Consider the following 15,997-nt stretch of genomic DNA (forward strand, 5'->3'; position numbering starts at 1 on the left):
CTGCTATAATTAATTGAATTATATGTAACCGTTTTATAAGTAAATAAATAGTTATGTTTTGTAAGTCTGTGCTTCATTAAATACACAACACATATAAGCATTTGAAATGAAAAAAAGGTATACCTTCAGTCTCAGTTTGCTGCGTTTTGGATAATTCAAATTGACTTTCGAAATTTGCAGTCGTATCGACTACGTGATACAGAGGGTTATCCACGGCATTTATTTCTTCTTCACTTACATCATTTACACCGTTTGTAACGGAACTAGCGGGCGAATCGAGATCCCTGAATTGTTTTGGGGGTGGAAGTGCGAACACCTCGCAAATATTATTTTGATTGAATTCACAGCCTAGAAGCAAGAATATTTAAACAGCAATTTATTTTTAAAAATTATTTGTGCACTCTAAAATATATGTAGGTACTCACCTTTAACAAAAATAGAGTCTAAATCATTTTTAATATTCTTAAAATCGTTATTCGAACTATCACTATCTATATAAAATTTGTTTGATTTAAGACGCGTTTTGATTTCCTCTTTATCCTTTTTATCTTTACTTTTCTTTCCTTCCAAGTTTGTGAAGAGCTTCTTTTGAACTGCTTCGAAATTCACAGATGAACATTGTGGGATGTTCGCTAAATCAGTACTTGACGCTAAAAATCATAAAAATATTGACACCAATAAAATAAATAAGTTTAACTTTAAACTGTAGTATCTTTTATGTTAAGTATAGGTTGGTACAATAGTGTAGGTTGGCTACAGTGTACTTATGACTTACGTCAATGTCAACGACTATAATTATTATAAGTAAGACAAGATGGTTGTAATATGTTGTTGCCAGTTGTCCGCTGACTACTTGACAAATAAGTTAAGTATAAATCAAGAAAACGTGACTACCTTGGAAGATGTTTACGGGTCAACAAGTTCCTATTCTCACAGGAAAGAATTTTATTAGTTGAAAGTTTCGTGTCAAGATCCTATTAAATGAAAAAAAACTATTACCAGTGATTAAAAGTTTAGACCCAATACAGAAAGACAATTTTACAGATGAAGATTCAAAGGCAAAATCCGTTTTAGTTCAATGTGTGACAGATAAACATTTAGACATTATAAAAGATGCGAAAACCGCCAAAGAAGTGATGGAAGCACTTAAAGACGAGAAGAAAAAGTATATTTACCACGCTTACATTAAAAAAGAAGCTATTGACTTTGAAGTGTAAAAGAGATCAAGAACTGGAAGACAACTTTATGAATTTTGACAAAATTATAAGAGAACTGGAAGGTGTAGGTAGTAAGATAGATGAATCAGACAAAGTATGTCATCTTCTTTTAACCCTAACTCTGAGCGTGCAGGTTATGTAGAAGAAGAATTAGGTTTTATTGCGATAAATTCCAATAATGAAGTTGAAAACCAGAAAACGTCCAGTGGTGTTAATAGTGGTGAAGAAATGATGTAAAATGAAGGGACAGTTTATCCTGCAATGAACTGTTGGACACTTAATGAGGTAAATTTTGTTTTAGATTCAGGTTGTACACAAAATTTTTTATCAGATAAATTTGTGGACTATATGATTGATATAACAAATTTGGATAAAACAAGTTTTGTACAAATTGCAGATGGTAACAAATTAAAATCAACTTAAAAGAATGTATAACGGAACAAAAGTAAGTATTAATGAAATCCGTAAACTAATTTTCGAAACCAAATTCAGATTTTTGCTTTAATCTGTGCCTTCTAAGAATTATTAACATCTTTATCAACGTCTGTTTTGCCTTGCAATTTTTATAAGGCGCAGATTAAAGCAAAAATCTGAACTTGGTTTCGAAAATTAGTTTACGGATTTTAATATCAGATGTCGCTATTTGCGTCTATACGAAGCCATGTTACAGTTGCTTCCTAAGACAGAAAAGCTTTATTTTCACTTTCAGAGCGACTGTGAATAGCCATTCTGAAGAGCCCTTTTAGGGCGAAATACGTATAAGCGGATACACAGACGCACTGTACGTGAAATCAAACCTTAACTGTCTTTTCCCTTTTATTCCGATATACTCTGTACGAGTACTAGAAACCAAATTCGCTAAGGATTTTTGCTTAGTTGAGGAGACATGTCGTGGAATTCAATTTTTAGATTTCACATGTCTCTATTAACATCTTTATCAACGTCTGTTTTGCCTTGCAATGCTAAGAAGGTACAGATTAAAGCAAAAATCTGAATTTGGTCTCGAAAATTAGTTTACGGATTTTAATATCAGATGTCGCTATTTGCGTCTATACGATGCCATGTTAGAGTTGCTTTCTAATACAGAAAAGATTTATTTTCACTTTCAAAGCGACTGTAAATAGTCGTTCTGAAGAGCCCTTTTAGGGCGAAATATGTATAAGCGGATACACAGACGCACTGTACGTGAAATCAAATCTTAACTGTCTTTTTCCTAAGTATTAATGGTTTAATTGTTCCAAACTTGAAACATAACTTAATTTCTGAAACAACATGAACAAAAATAAAATAAACAATAGTAAAAAACAATTTTTGTGCTAAGGACCTGGGTGAAGTGAAGAACTTTTTAGGAATGACAATATTAAGAGAAAGTGGTAATCTCACATCAGGACAGCCCAAAATTATACCAAAGGTACTTCGGGTACTTCGTTCATTTGGTGTGAGTGATTTTAAAGGTGACGCATCACCAATGGAAACAAATTTTTAGATAGAAGATAACACTCTACAAGGGAGTAGAGGTAATTGATGTTCCTTATAGGAAACTTATAGGTAGTCTTATGTATATAGCAACTATATTTACACCTGATGTTATGTTCGCAGTTTCATATCTCAGTAGAGTACTTGATAAACCAACACAACAAACTTGGAAAGCAGGAAAAAGAGTACTGCGATATTTGAAAAAGACACACAATTTTTCATTGACATATAAAAGAAACCGTGGGAACTACTTTGTTATTCAGATTCAGATTGGGCATCAAATAAAATTGATAAAAAAAGTATTACAGGTTGTATTGCATTTTATTGTGGCAATCCAGTTTCATGGTTGTCCCAGAAATAAGACTGTGTTGCTCTTTCAACTGCAGAAGCTGAATACATAGCTGCGGCTACCTCAGCTCAAGAACTGATTTACGTTCAAGTCCGACAACGCGACTGTCGCGTTCAGTGAATATAGCCTCAGAGGCCACCAACGCGAGTCGCGCGGTCTTTGACTATATAAAAATATATGAACGTTATCTCAACGGGTTTTTCACGAATTACAAAAAATATCTGCTGGCCGCTTCGAAACACTGGCATATACTGGAGTTTGTGTTTGTTTTCGAATTCTGATGTTAAACTTTATTCTGAGTATATGACAATCTATGAATGTTATCTAGGCGGATTTTTCAAACATTATAACAAATATCTTCTGTCCCATTGATAAATTGGATGATAAAATATGAAACCCTCAATTTCATTGCTTACTTTTTAAATATTCAAGCTAGATGTGCTCGAAAACGACAAAATTAGCTGTAATAAAAGGTTGTAAAGTAATAAAATTAAAAGCATTGGTAAGCTTTGAAAGAATCACCAGATGTATTTAGATTATATTGCATTTGCAATAATTTGTTGTATTATCATAATCTAATCCCGTCGGTTTATTTTGCTATGCATTCAGTAATATTTTCTACGCCTTCGGTGTTAGATGTTTTTTGGTTTTACTGTTAGTCATTGCACGTGTTTTGCTAAATACTTCAATTTTAAATTATTTTTAAAATGAGTGATGAATATTGCCAACCTTCGACTTCTAAACGAGGTAGGTGGGAAAGTTCTCAGCCAATCTCAGATGATGAATTATTACACATATTAGAAGATTCACATGACGCAAGTGATGAAGATTTATATTGTAATCAAGATGATCGGACAGACGATCCTAATTTACAAGAAGAATCTGAAGATGATGATGGTGATGATGAGTCTCAAAATATTATTGAATGGTCTTCAGAGGTTCAACATCCTACAGTGCTAACATTTACAGCAATACCAGAATTGAAAATTAATGTGGGTGGCAGCAATCCTATTGATTACTTCAATTTATTGGCATGTGAATTATTCTATGACCTGATTATTCAAAATAGCAAGGTATATGCATATTCTTTCTCTAAGTAAATCTGAGAAAAGTAGAATTGCAGCTTGGAAGGATATAGCTGTAGAAGAATTTAAAATTTTTCTTGGTTTGCTGTTTCACATGGGAACCATAAAAATTAATCGTATGAATGATTATTGGAACAAAAATCATTTATTTAGTATTCCAATGTTTGGACAATACATGAGCCGAAATCGTTTTATGTTAATTTTGCGTGCCTTACATTTTAACAATAATAGTGACAATAACCAGTCCAGACTTGCCAATATATCTCCATTATTAGATTTTTTTAATAATAAAATGGAGAATCTTTATTATCCAGAAAGAAAATTAGCCCTGGATGAATCTATGATTTTATGGAGAGGAAGACTTAGTTTTCGTCAATTTCTCAAGGGCAAACGACACAAATATAGTGTCAAACTGTATACTTTTTCAGAACGTACAGGGATGATTCAACGCATATTAGTTTATAGTGGAGCTAGTGACCCTGTAGTTGGAGGACGTAATCATACGGAAAAAGTAGTGCTAAATTTGATGGATTCGAAACTAAATCTTGGTCACTCCTTATATATGGATAATTTTTATAATAGTGTTCCATTGTGTAAAAAACTACTTTCGGTTAAAATTTATCTTACAGGAACATTGAGAACAGGAAGAGCGGAAAATCCACACGAAGTTGTTTCTCAAAAATTAAAACAAAATGAACTGGTGAGTGCTTACAATAATAAAGGGATATGTGTATCTAAATGGCAAGATCAGCGAGATATTTTAATGATCTCTTCCTAATTTGGTCATGAAATGGTTCAAACAATATCTAGGAAAGGAATTGATAAAGAAAAGCCCCGTTTAGTCGCTGAATATAACAAAAATAAAGGTGGTATTGACTTTTTGGTATTGAATTGAATAATTTAACATCTGGCGACCAGATGTTAAATTATTATAGTTGCGAACACAAAACTATGAGGTGGTACAAAAAAATAGGCATACATATTTTTCAAATTATGCTAATCAACGCATACTATTTCTATAATAATTCTAATACAAAAATGTCATTGTATGACTTTCGATTGTCGGTGTTTGATAGTCTTTTGGGACCAAACTCAAAAATCCCTTAAGTCAAGAAAAATTTGACGTTTCATTTGCCATCCCGTTACCCTAAATCAGCTAATGGTATTACAAAACGACGACGGTGTAAATATTGCTGGCAAACTAAAAAAGAAAGAAAGGACTCATTGTTTTATTGTGCGGAGTGCCCTGAACATCCGGGATTGTGCTTAGAAAATTGTTTTAGACGTTTTCATGAAGAAATTGAAAATTAGATAATTAATTTGTTTTCTTGATGTTGTTGCCATTTAATAGTTACTTAGTTAGTTATATAGGTTTATAATTATATCTTTTCTCAATCAGATTATTTTTTTTGTTAAGTTCAACCGACACATTTTCTGCCCTGTGGCAACCAACGCGACTCACGCAGTGAGTTTTTTTTGTGACCAAATTAATTTTTTTTGTACCCATATTTATTATAAATGACTTTTTAAAGTGTACATTAAAAATTAATTAGTTTACACAAATACATTTCAGTGGCCCACTGTTTTCCCAAAAAAAGAGACGGAGCTGAACGTGTTAAAAGGTATTTCATCTGATTTTAATGTACAGGGTAAATCAGGTTGGTATGGGTTGGTACAATGGTGTAGGTTGCCTACAGTGTACCTATGACTTACGTCAAAGTCAACAACTATAATAATTGTAAGCAAGACAAGATGGTTGTAATATGTTGTTCTAAATAATAAAGAAATAATCCAGTAATAATATACTTATTTTGTCATTTATAAACTAAATATTGAAAATTTTAGAGTATTTGACCTGCTGATAACACAATATACGTCCTATGGGTATATAAAATCATAGAATATGTGGAAATAAGGAATACCTATATAAACACCTGCTAAGCTATGTGTATACATCTAGCACATCTTGCCAACACGCACATCTAGACCATGCTCCGTTGGCAAATAGTAGCCTTTATACACGAGTCCTGGGTATATCAGGTTAGCAACAGTACCTTCAACAATTTTATAGCTGAAAAAAAAACACCTCCAAACTAGTCAGATAGGTTTGAAATATTTTTAGTCAACACAAGTTTTTAATAAAGTTTTTCAACTGTCTGTGTTTTCCGTTATCATTATGTCCTCTTGCAACGTTGGTCCTTCGAGCCAAATATGAACCAATAATCTATGGACTATTTTCTCTTGTCGTATTTAAAGACTTCGGTGTGTTAGAAGGTGAAATGAAAGAAGATTTTTAAAAAATGACATGCATTCAGAATTTTTTTAGAAATTACACTTTGTCTTATTATTAAATCTAAAGATCCAGCTTTAATGTAACATAATTTCTAACTTTGTATTGTGGATAAACAGAGAATGTAATAATAAAAATATTGGCTTACCTACAGAGCTACTTCGGGAAGTTATCCACCCACTTTGTTCAGTTGTACTGGAAGACGAACTGCTATAATACCTCATTTCCGGATACAGCCTTTCTTCCAATTTCGAAGTAATATTTGGCAGTGATTCAGATCCTGATAAAGTATGCGTGATGATCTCTTCAGGAATACAAGAAGCACTTCTAACTTTGCGAATGCCATTGCTCACACCTACAGTATGGTTTTGCCTCTTAACTTTTACTTTGAGTTTCTCTATGGGTAATGTATCAGTGGAGCTGCTGCTCTCAATATTAATTCCGTTGGGAAGGACTTTTTTGGATCGCTTTGGTTGGTTTTGGTCGTTCTCAGTTCCGTTTACCATTTTGCCCGATTTGTGGTTTCTTTTGAATAGAAGGGAATTGAATTTGTTGATCCCGTTGCTGATTTTCCTCTTAGGGGAAAACGACTGCACCGAACTAGACCTGAAGATGTTCTGCAGGCCATCGGATGGTGTTTCGCTTAAAGACTTAACTATGGTATAATATTGCTCTTTAACGTTAGATAAATTCTTTACTTCAAATTGCTTGTACTTTTTTTCTACATTATATTCTTCAATATTAATATCAACAGAAGATAATTCTTTAGTTAAAAACTTAGGACTTTTAGTTTTGTAGTTGTCAAAAGAACAGCTACAAAGATTTTCCTTCTCTTTGTTTAAAAAATATACCCTGTTCCCCATGTTATGTTCACTAGCTACGTTTTTGAGTGTTGGTTCTGTTTTACAAAAGGTCAGTTTCTCTTTTTTCTGACATTTTTTTTGTGCTCGATTGCTTAGAGTGTAATGATAATTATTGGTTGAACACATTTGTAAATGATCTAAGGATTTGCTATGTCGAGCTGGAATTGTAAAATTTAAAGAATCTTCTATATTATATAAATCGGAATTAAGTAAAGTTTTGATGGATCCTAACTTATTTGTCCACAGTTTTCCGATGGAGCACGAACAATTCGTTTCTTCTAAGTCTATTTTGGAAGCTTTCGTCCAGACTGAGGATTCTAAAATAAAAAAAGTACAATTAAAAAATTGGTCCATGTTTCAGGGTTGCGGGTTGATATCCTATAATTAATAAATATATCTATCTCATGGATATGCACAATATTTCTCCTCGAAATACCACAACCAAGCTTATATGGAATCAACATGTATTTTAAACCAACATTTATTTAATTTGAAAAAACTTGTTATTGTTGGGAAGAATAAAGGTTTTATTGAAAATACTCAACGATAAAACAATCAAATAACTCAGCTCGGTAGGTTGTAACTTATTCGCTTTAGTTGTAAATTTATCGAAATTAAATAAACTAACTTCTGCGTTCAAAAACGAAAATATGCCTTACGTGGGGTTAATGGAAGTGCAAAGGGGAAAGATTATTGGTCTTGTAGAGCATAAATATCTCAGAGGGACGTAGCTTGATACTGGGCGTTGTGTCAAAAACCTAAGCTAGGTATCAGGAATTCTTCTTCAGTGCCCTATCCGGTCCGGATGTTGGCGATCATCAAGGCTATCATGGTTTTGTTGATTACTCTGCGAAACAGCTTCGCGAAGGTCATCATAAACCATTGTCGGAGGTTTTTTAACCACGAGATACGACGGCGTCCCGGTCCTCTCCTGCCAAATACTTTACCCTGCATAACGAGATGAAGAATTCGATATTTTTCTTCGTTTCGCATCACGTGGCCGAAGTACTCAAGCTTACGTTTTTTCACTAAATTAAGCACTTCTTTTGTCATGCGCTGTAGGACCTCAACGTTGGTGACATGGTCCACATACGATATTTTTAGTATCCTCCTGTAGATCCACATCTTGAAAGCTTCAATCCGCTTTTCTGTGGCTTGCATCAGTGTCCAGGTTTCAACTCCATATAGTAACACTGGAAGAATATAGCACCTCATTATCCGCATCTTGGTTCCCAAACTGAGATCATTGCAGCACAGCAAGGATTTTAACTTGATAAATGTAGACCGTGTCATTTCAATTCTGGATCTAATCTCTTGAGCGTAGTCCCATTGTGAGTTGAGGGTAGTTCCGAGATAAGTGAATCTGTCGACTATCTGGATCTCTTCGATACCTGCCATTATTGCCCAGGGATCTAAATTTGCACGGCTGACAACCATGAATTTAGTTTTCTTAATATTAAGGTCTAGTCCGTATGTTACGCTCACAGTTCTCACTTGGTCTAGTAAGGCTTGTAGATCATTTAGGCTGGTTACTAGTAACACAGTGTCATCGGCGTAGCGGATATTATTGATGTATTCACCGTTCACTCGGATTCCCATCTCTAGGTTTGTGAGGGCTTCAGTAAAAATTTCCTTAGAGTATATATTGAAAAGAGTCAGCGGGGGCACACAGCCTTGCCTTACTCCTCTCATGATCTTCACTTGGTCAGTCAGCTGGTCTTCGACCTTGACTTGAGCACGCTGGTTCCATGATGATCCGAATATCCTTCTCATCTAATCCTACGCTTTGCAGGGCGCCGATCATCTTCTGGTGCTGACAACAGTCAAATGCCTGGGCGTAGTCAATAAAACAAATATAGACATCACAACTGACATCGCGGCATCTCTGAAGTAGGACTTGTAAGGTGAAAAGTGCTTCACGTGTACCTATAGAATTGCGGAACCAAAATTGCATTTCACAGACATTTTCTTCGCATTTCTTGTAAATTCTGGCATGTATGATTTTAAGAAAAACCTTAAGTGCATGACTCATAAGGCTGATAGTTCGGAAATCTTCGCAGCTTTTCGCAGATCATTTTTTGGTAGCGTTACAAATGATGGCAATATCCATTCCTCTGGGATATTACCTGAATTGTATATGGCGTTAACCAGTTCAGTTAACTCCTTCGTGCTCACTTCATTCATCACCTTAATAAGTTCAACGGGTATTTCGTCTGGACCTGTGGCCTTACCATTCTTAGACTGTTTTAAAGCTGCTTTCACCTTGCTTTTTAGTATTGACAACCCTGTCATGCAATTTATTTCTGGAAAGTTACCTCGGTAGTCCCAGAAAAGTTCTTCGATGTACATTTTCCAGGTCACCAACTTATCCTTAACTGTCGTCGCCAGGTTTCCGTCTTTGTTTATGAGGAGGTGTGTGTTTCTCCTCTTGTATTGCCCAGTGGCTTCTCGAATCTTTCGGTGGACATTTATATGATCGTGTTTCACTTGGAGCTCTTCGATTAGTTTACATTTTTCTTACATCCATGCCTCCTTGGCTCTTCGTATTTCTTTTTTAATTCTTTGGTTGATTTCTTGGTATTTCTTCAGGAATTATTCTTCTTCTATCAGGAATTAGGAACGCTTAAAAATAGAACAACACAAAGTCACCAGAAAGTAACAACGGCTCGCCACTATCGTTTCATTGTCCAAGTAACTAGAAAAGACCCAACCGTCTTGTAGAGCAAGGAATGTCTCAGAGGGACATACATGCAGTGGTAAGCTTAATACTGGACGTTGTGTCAAAAACCTAGGCTATGTATCAGGAATTAGGAACGCTTAAGAATAGATCAAAACAAAGCCACCAAAAAGTATCAACGGCTTGCCACTATTATTTCATTGTCCAAGTAGCTAGAAAAGATCCGACCATTTCTAACCCATAGTTTGAAAGGCAACTTTTGGAAGCTACACGTGTGTTTCAGTTAAAAGGATAAGAAAAAGACTTCGTGTCCAAGGACAATAGAGCAGTAGACAGTTGCGGGTTCCCGAATTATCCAGGCAGCTCAAGACTGATAGCCTAAATTGGTGTCTCAACACCAAAACTGGAACATAGGAAATTTGCAAAATGTGCTATTTTTAGACGAAATCAGGATTTGTGTAAAATCAGATGAGCGACGAATTCGTGTATTTAGAGGGCGAGAAGGATAAGTAATAACTGAAATTGCCAGATATATTCACAGATATAAACGAGGAAGTGTCATGTTCTGGGTAGGCATTATGATCGATAAAAAAATTCCTTTAATTTCCATACAATCAACTCGAAGGTAGGCTGATTTAGTTCTAGAACCTGTAGGCTCTGGCGAGGTGTAATGGAAGAAAAATTAATATTCATGCATGATAATGCACCTCAAAATACCAACAAAGTGACTAAAGACTTCGTTGAAGCAGAAGATATCACTGTTCTGGAATGGCCTGCTTACTCACCTGACCTTAACCCAATAGAGCAATTGTGGGAGACGCTTAAAGAAGAATTAGGGTTCGCCGGGATAATCCACAAAACACCGCACAGCTAGTACAAGCTGCTCTTGAAAAATGGAACAATCTACCATGACACATTGTTGATAAATTTGTTTATGAGCATGCCTACGCGAATTGAAGCTTGCATAAAGCGGCATATTATTCGTTTAACATTAAAATTTTTATGCTATTGACTATAAAACAAATAATTTCAATTTGTTATTTCAATAATTGATTGTTTTCTTTAATTTTTTATGCAATGCTGATTAAATTGCTTTAAAATAAATATTGTTTGACTTCGTTTATTGGTTTTTTAAAATTCGCTTAAAATAACAAGAAATATCATATGATTCCATATGAGTTTGGTTGTGGGTATATCATCACTTCATCCAATTCTAGAGGTCAGGTAACAGTAGGAGTAGGTGTTCAAATACCTTACTGTCCACCTAGATAAAAAGTTAATGTTCCTAAAGTACATTGAAAAGACAGGAAAATTATCATAGTAGAAAAGATTATTCTTTGTAGAGATGAAGGTATTTGCAAAAAATTAAATAAAATACTTACCTGAAGTTTGGTTAATACTATTTAATTCAGAGATTTTCTTCTTTGCTTCAAACGGATCTTGGTACTGATCTTCAAATATAACAGGCATCGTAGCACTTTCCCCATCTAATGTTACACAATGTATCGGTAATGGGGGTAGCATTTGCGTATATTTTGACCTGTAAATAAAAACATACCCAAGTTCTAAAAGAAAATTAGTTATAATGTATGTGTCAGCATATTATATCAATTATAAATAACAATATAACAAATTAACATGATAAACAAATTATAAAAATGAACTTAAAAAATGCATGAATATAAGGTAACCATTATGAGGGTGTACGGTGTTTCTGTCCATTCCTAATACATTTCTAAGGTAGGAGACGCAAGAGAAATTATCATTGTTGGAGATCTAAATGGTAGAACAAAAGAATAACAAAGCTCCAGGTATTGACCACGTTCCCTCTGAGCCAAATAAATTAGGTGGCGAACATTTAGTAGGACAAATGCATATGCTTCTGAACAAGATTTGGAATAATGAAAAATCCTGAGCGACTGGAAAACCGGGATTATATGGCCAATCTATTAAAAAGAAGATACACTGAAATGCTAAAATTATCGCGGCATAAGGCTCTTGTGGACAGCGTACAAAGTTTTTACTTACATACTAAACAAACGACTCAAACAACTAAGTAAAAATATTTTGGGGGAATATCAAACCGATTTCCGACAAGCAAGATTTACAACTGATCAGCTATTCACAGTGAAACAAATTCATAGATTTCAAATAGGCCTACGACTCAATTAAAAGACAAACGTTATATCAAATATTGCATAGCTTTAACGTCCACAAAAATAGGTACATCCGACTAGTAAAAGTAACAACTAACTCGTCAACAGCAACTATAAGAGTACAAAATAAGCTCACTGAGAACTTTTCAATAGTCAAAGGATTAAAGCAAGGCGCCGACATTATTTAACCTGACTTTCGAATATATGATAAGACAGCTACAACAGAACAGTATGGAGATCCAGGTACAACTATCAACTTTATCAATTGTACAAAAAGGTACCGATCTCAGAACTTGCTAAACTTCAGAGAATTCGATAGAGGCATAGTTTGGAGGAGACCAGGGCTCCATTTGGGTTTTAACGCCATTGGAGAGAGAGAGAGAGAGAAATGGTAGAACTGGAAGAAGATCGAACAAAAACGTAATCGGATCATATGGAGAACACGTCATAAAAATAATGGGAAACGACTGATCATGGTGTGTGAACAAAATCTTGTTACAAATCTTAAATTGATTTTTCCAACATCGTTGGATACACTAGTAGTCATCGACCTTCACTCCAACAGAAGTCGATCATAGACTATATAATAATTAATTTATATTTAAATGGGAATAAGTCACAATTAAAGGTTAAAATACGTTTATTGACGTTTCAATTTCCACTTCGGAAATATATAATATATAATAATTAGACAGAAATCAAAATTTAAGTGCCAAGACTGCAGAGTAAAGAGAGGATCTAACTGTGGGACAGATCATTACTTTCTTTTAGCTAATCTTTTGTGCCCCTTTAAACAATACTACAAACAGAACACCGAAAGTGAGAGAAACAATACTACACAGTACAAAACGGAGAGATACAAATTGCACCTTTTATTCCAAGCAAGTATTAAGCATCTTTTTCAATCTAGATTAGAAAAAGAACTAAATGAGATGGAAAGAAATATGGATGTAGAACAAGAATACAATAACCTCAAAACGATAACAAAAAAATACAAACAAATAGTAAGTAACATTAATACTGCTAACAACGAGGTCCGTACTGCGTTAATTAAAATTAAAAACAGGCGATCTCCAGGACCTGTCAATATAGCTGTAGAGTTACTTAAAGCAGGAGGTCCGCTCCTAATAGAACGAATAACCTTTCTAATGAATCAATGCTGCCAACAAATTAAAGTACCATCTGAATGGAAAACTGCTCACCAAGTGTCCATCTTTAAAAAGGGTAATCGGAAAGGTCCTAACTGCTACAGAGGATTAAATGTCCTACCTACTTTCGGGAGATTGTTTGGAAAGATAATAAATGGAAAAATACAAGATGATGTAGGACATCTAATTAACGAAGACTAAAGTGGATTTACGCATGGTAGATCTTGCACTGATAACTTGTTTATACTCCAACAATTAATATAAAAAAGAATAGCGGTTGGTACCGAAGTAGCCTTCGTCGACCTAGAACAGGCGTATAATACATTTCCAAGACTTAAATTGTGGCAAGCTTTACAACAACTCGGCATTAGTCCATACCTTTTAGAAATAATCACAGAAGTATACAGGGATACTTACTTATCTTTAGTGAACACTACTTACCTAAAAATCGGAAATAGACCATCAGAGCCAATAAAAGTAACTAAAGCACTAAGACAAGGATGCAGTATGTCACCCTTACTGTTTAATTTATATATTGAGGCAGCCCTCCAAAATTGGAAAAACCACTGCCAGGGAATGGGAATCCTCATAGGAAATGACGTACTGTTCTCACTGAACTTTGCGGATGACCAAGTCGTCCTAGCTCAAGATTCTTATGATCTAGAGTTTATGATAAAGCGTCTATACAGAGAATATGTAAAATGGGGGTAACAAGTCAGCATGAAGGAAACAGAGTATATAGTTATCAATTCAGATGCAAGGTTTGAAGTGTTGATAGACGAGGATGTGGATTTCAAACAAGTGGAAAAATTTAAATATTTAGGTGCATTAATTGATAAGAACGGCTTGGGAGAAACCGAAATTAAACTCCGAATTAATCAAGGACAAAAAATTTTAGGATGTCTATACTCTTTATGGTGGGATCGCAACATTTCCAAAAGGAACAAAAAAAGAATAGGGAAAACCATGGTTAAATCAGTTTTTTGTTATGGATCTGAAGTATGGACAATTAATGCAGACCTGAAGAGAAGATTGTTGGCAGTTGAAATGGATTATTTGAGAAGTGCTAGAACATCAAGGCTGAAAAGAAAGACCAACGAATCTATAAGAAATAACATGAATGCTACAGAAACGGTCATTGACAGAATAGAAAGAAGAGGTTTAAAATGGTTTGGACACCTATTGAGAATACCTGACGAAGGTTGGCCCCAAAAACTTCACAGATGGAAGCCCCCTGGAAGAAGAAAAAGAGGTAGACCTCGACGCTCATGGAATGAAGTAATTGGAAGAGTGAATCGAAATTAAAATAAAGGACGTGCGAGTATGTAGAGGGGCAACACATCCGGTGGTGGTTAAAGACCCATCTGCAGAAAAAAGGATATTAGATATAATCTTAATAATTTAGACCAAGAAAGTGTATCGGAATTCTTCAGAGAAAGATTAGAGCATGTCATCGCGTGCCTTAGTCGTGGACTAATAAGCACTCCGATAATCATCGCCCCACCTCAAAACATCTACAATTTTTACTATTGGCCAACTGATCTGAAAATATCCATATCGAAATATATAAATATGGGACATTTTCAAGTCACAGACAAAGCCTTGCTTCGGCTCCCATGTAGGGTCTCCTGTACTCTGGGAGAACTTTGTCGGGCTCTGCTCCCGTTCTACTAACCTAGACTCGTGGTTGGACATTTTTCACATTTAAAAACGTATTTTTCTTTCATTAACCATGTGATAAATATCGATAATCCACCAAAGATGAAACCTACGCAGAGGGCACTTGACTGGTCGAAGTCCCTCTGGGAATGGATGAGTGGCCATAGTTTTCCATGCCCTTCCTTCCCTCTTGGTGATAAGCACAAGTTAAAAAAATATTGATACGAAGGAGCTATGGCATTCTGCCCTATTAGCCATTTGCCTGCTATCTCAGGATCTAATATTTGGGGTACGGAGAGTCAGAATGTACGTATAGTCTGTTCTTACATCTTTATTGTTGACACTTCTTCTTCTTCTTCGCGTGCCATATCCGAATTATCGGACGTTAGCGATCACCATTGCGAAAGCTTCTCGATCTTCTGCAATATGGAATAATTGTCCCGCATTTGATATCCGAGTCCATTCACGAATGTTCCTCAACCAAGAAACCCGTTTCCCTCCTACACCCTACGGTAATATATTTTGCCTTTAAGGATCAGTTGTAATATTTTATATCGACTTCCCCTTACTGTATGTCCCAGATAAGACATTTTTCGATGTTTAACAGTCTTTAGCAGTTCTCTATCTTTGTTGACGCTCCTCAGTACTTCTTCATTAGTTTTCCTTGCTGTCCAAGGTATCTTCAGCATTCGTCTATGAACCCACATTTCCAATGCTTCAATTTTGTTCATGATCGATACTTTTAGCGTCCACACTTCTGCACTATACAAAGGTACGGACCAAACATAAGACTTAACCATTCTTTGTCTTAGTTCTAAACTGAGATGATTATTGTAAAGAAACGACTTCATTTTTATAAAGGTAGTTTTAGTCATTGCTATTCTACGTTTTATTTCTGTCTGGATGTAGTTGGTCCGTTATCACAGTTCCCAAATAATATGTCATTTTGTGAACTTTCTCAACTTGGACTCCGTTTCATTGAAGCTTTGCATCGGGATGTGGATCACGACTAAACACTAAAAATTTGGTTTTGTTTGAGACGTTTGTTGAGTCGTTTGTTGACACACTATTTACAAT

General features: G+C 35.2%; 1 protein-coding gene across 1 annotated transcript in view; it reads right to left on the reverse strand.

Moving 5' to 3' along the window:
• Nucleotides 1-15,997, reverse strand: part of LOC140447441 (protein FAM135A) — a 90,497-nt gene that overhangs the window by 17,547 nt on the left and 56,953 nt on the right. The window contains 4 exon segments of the mRNA XM_072540089.1: nucleotides 124-348; nucleotides 426-650; nucleotides 6,566-7,597; nucleotides 11,340-11,497. Coding sequence (XP_072396190.1) covers nucleotides 124-348; nucleotides 426-650; nucleotides 6,566-7,597; nucleotides 11,340-11,497 — 1,640 coding nt within the window.

Source organism: Diabrotica undecimpunctata, chromosome 8, assembly GCF_040954645.1.
Source record: "Diabrotica undecimpunctata isolate CICGRU chromosome 8, icDiaUnde3, whole genome shotgun sequence".
Taxonomy (NCBI): Eukaryota; Metazoa; Arthropoda; class Insecta; order Coleoptera; family Chrysomelidae; genus Diabrotica; species Diabrotica undecimpunctata.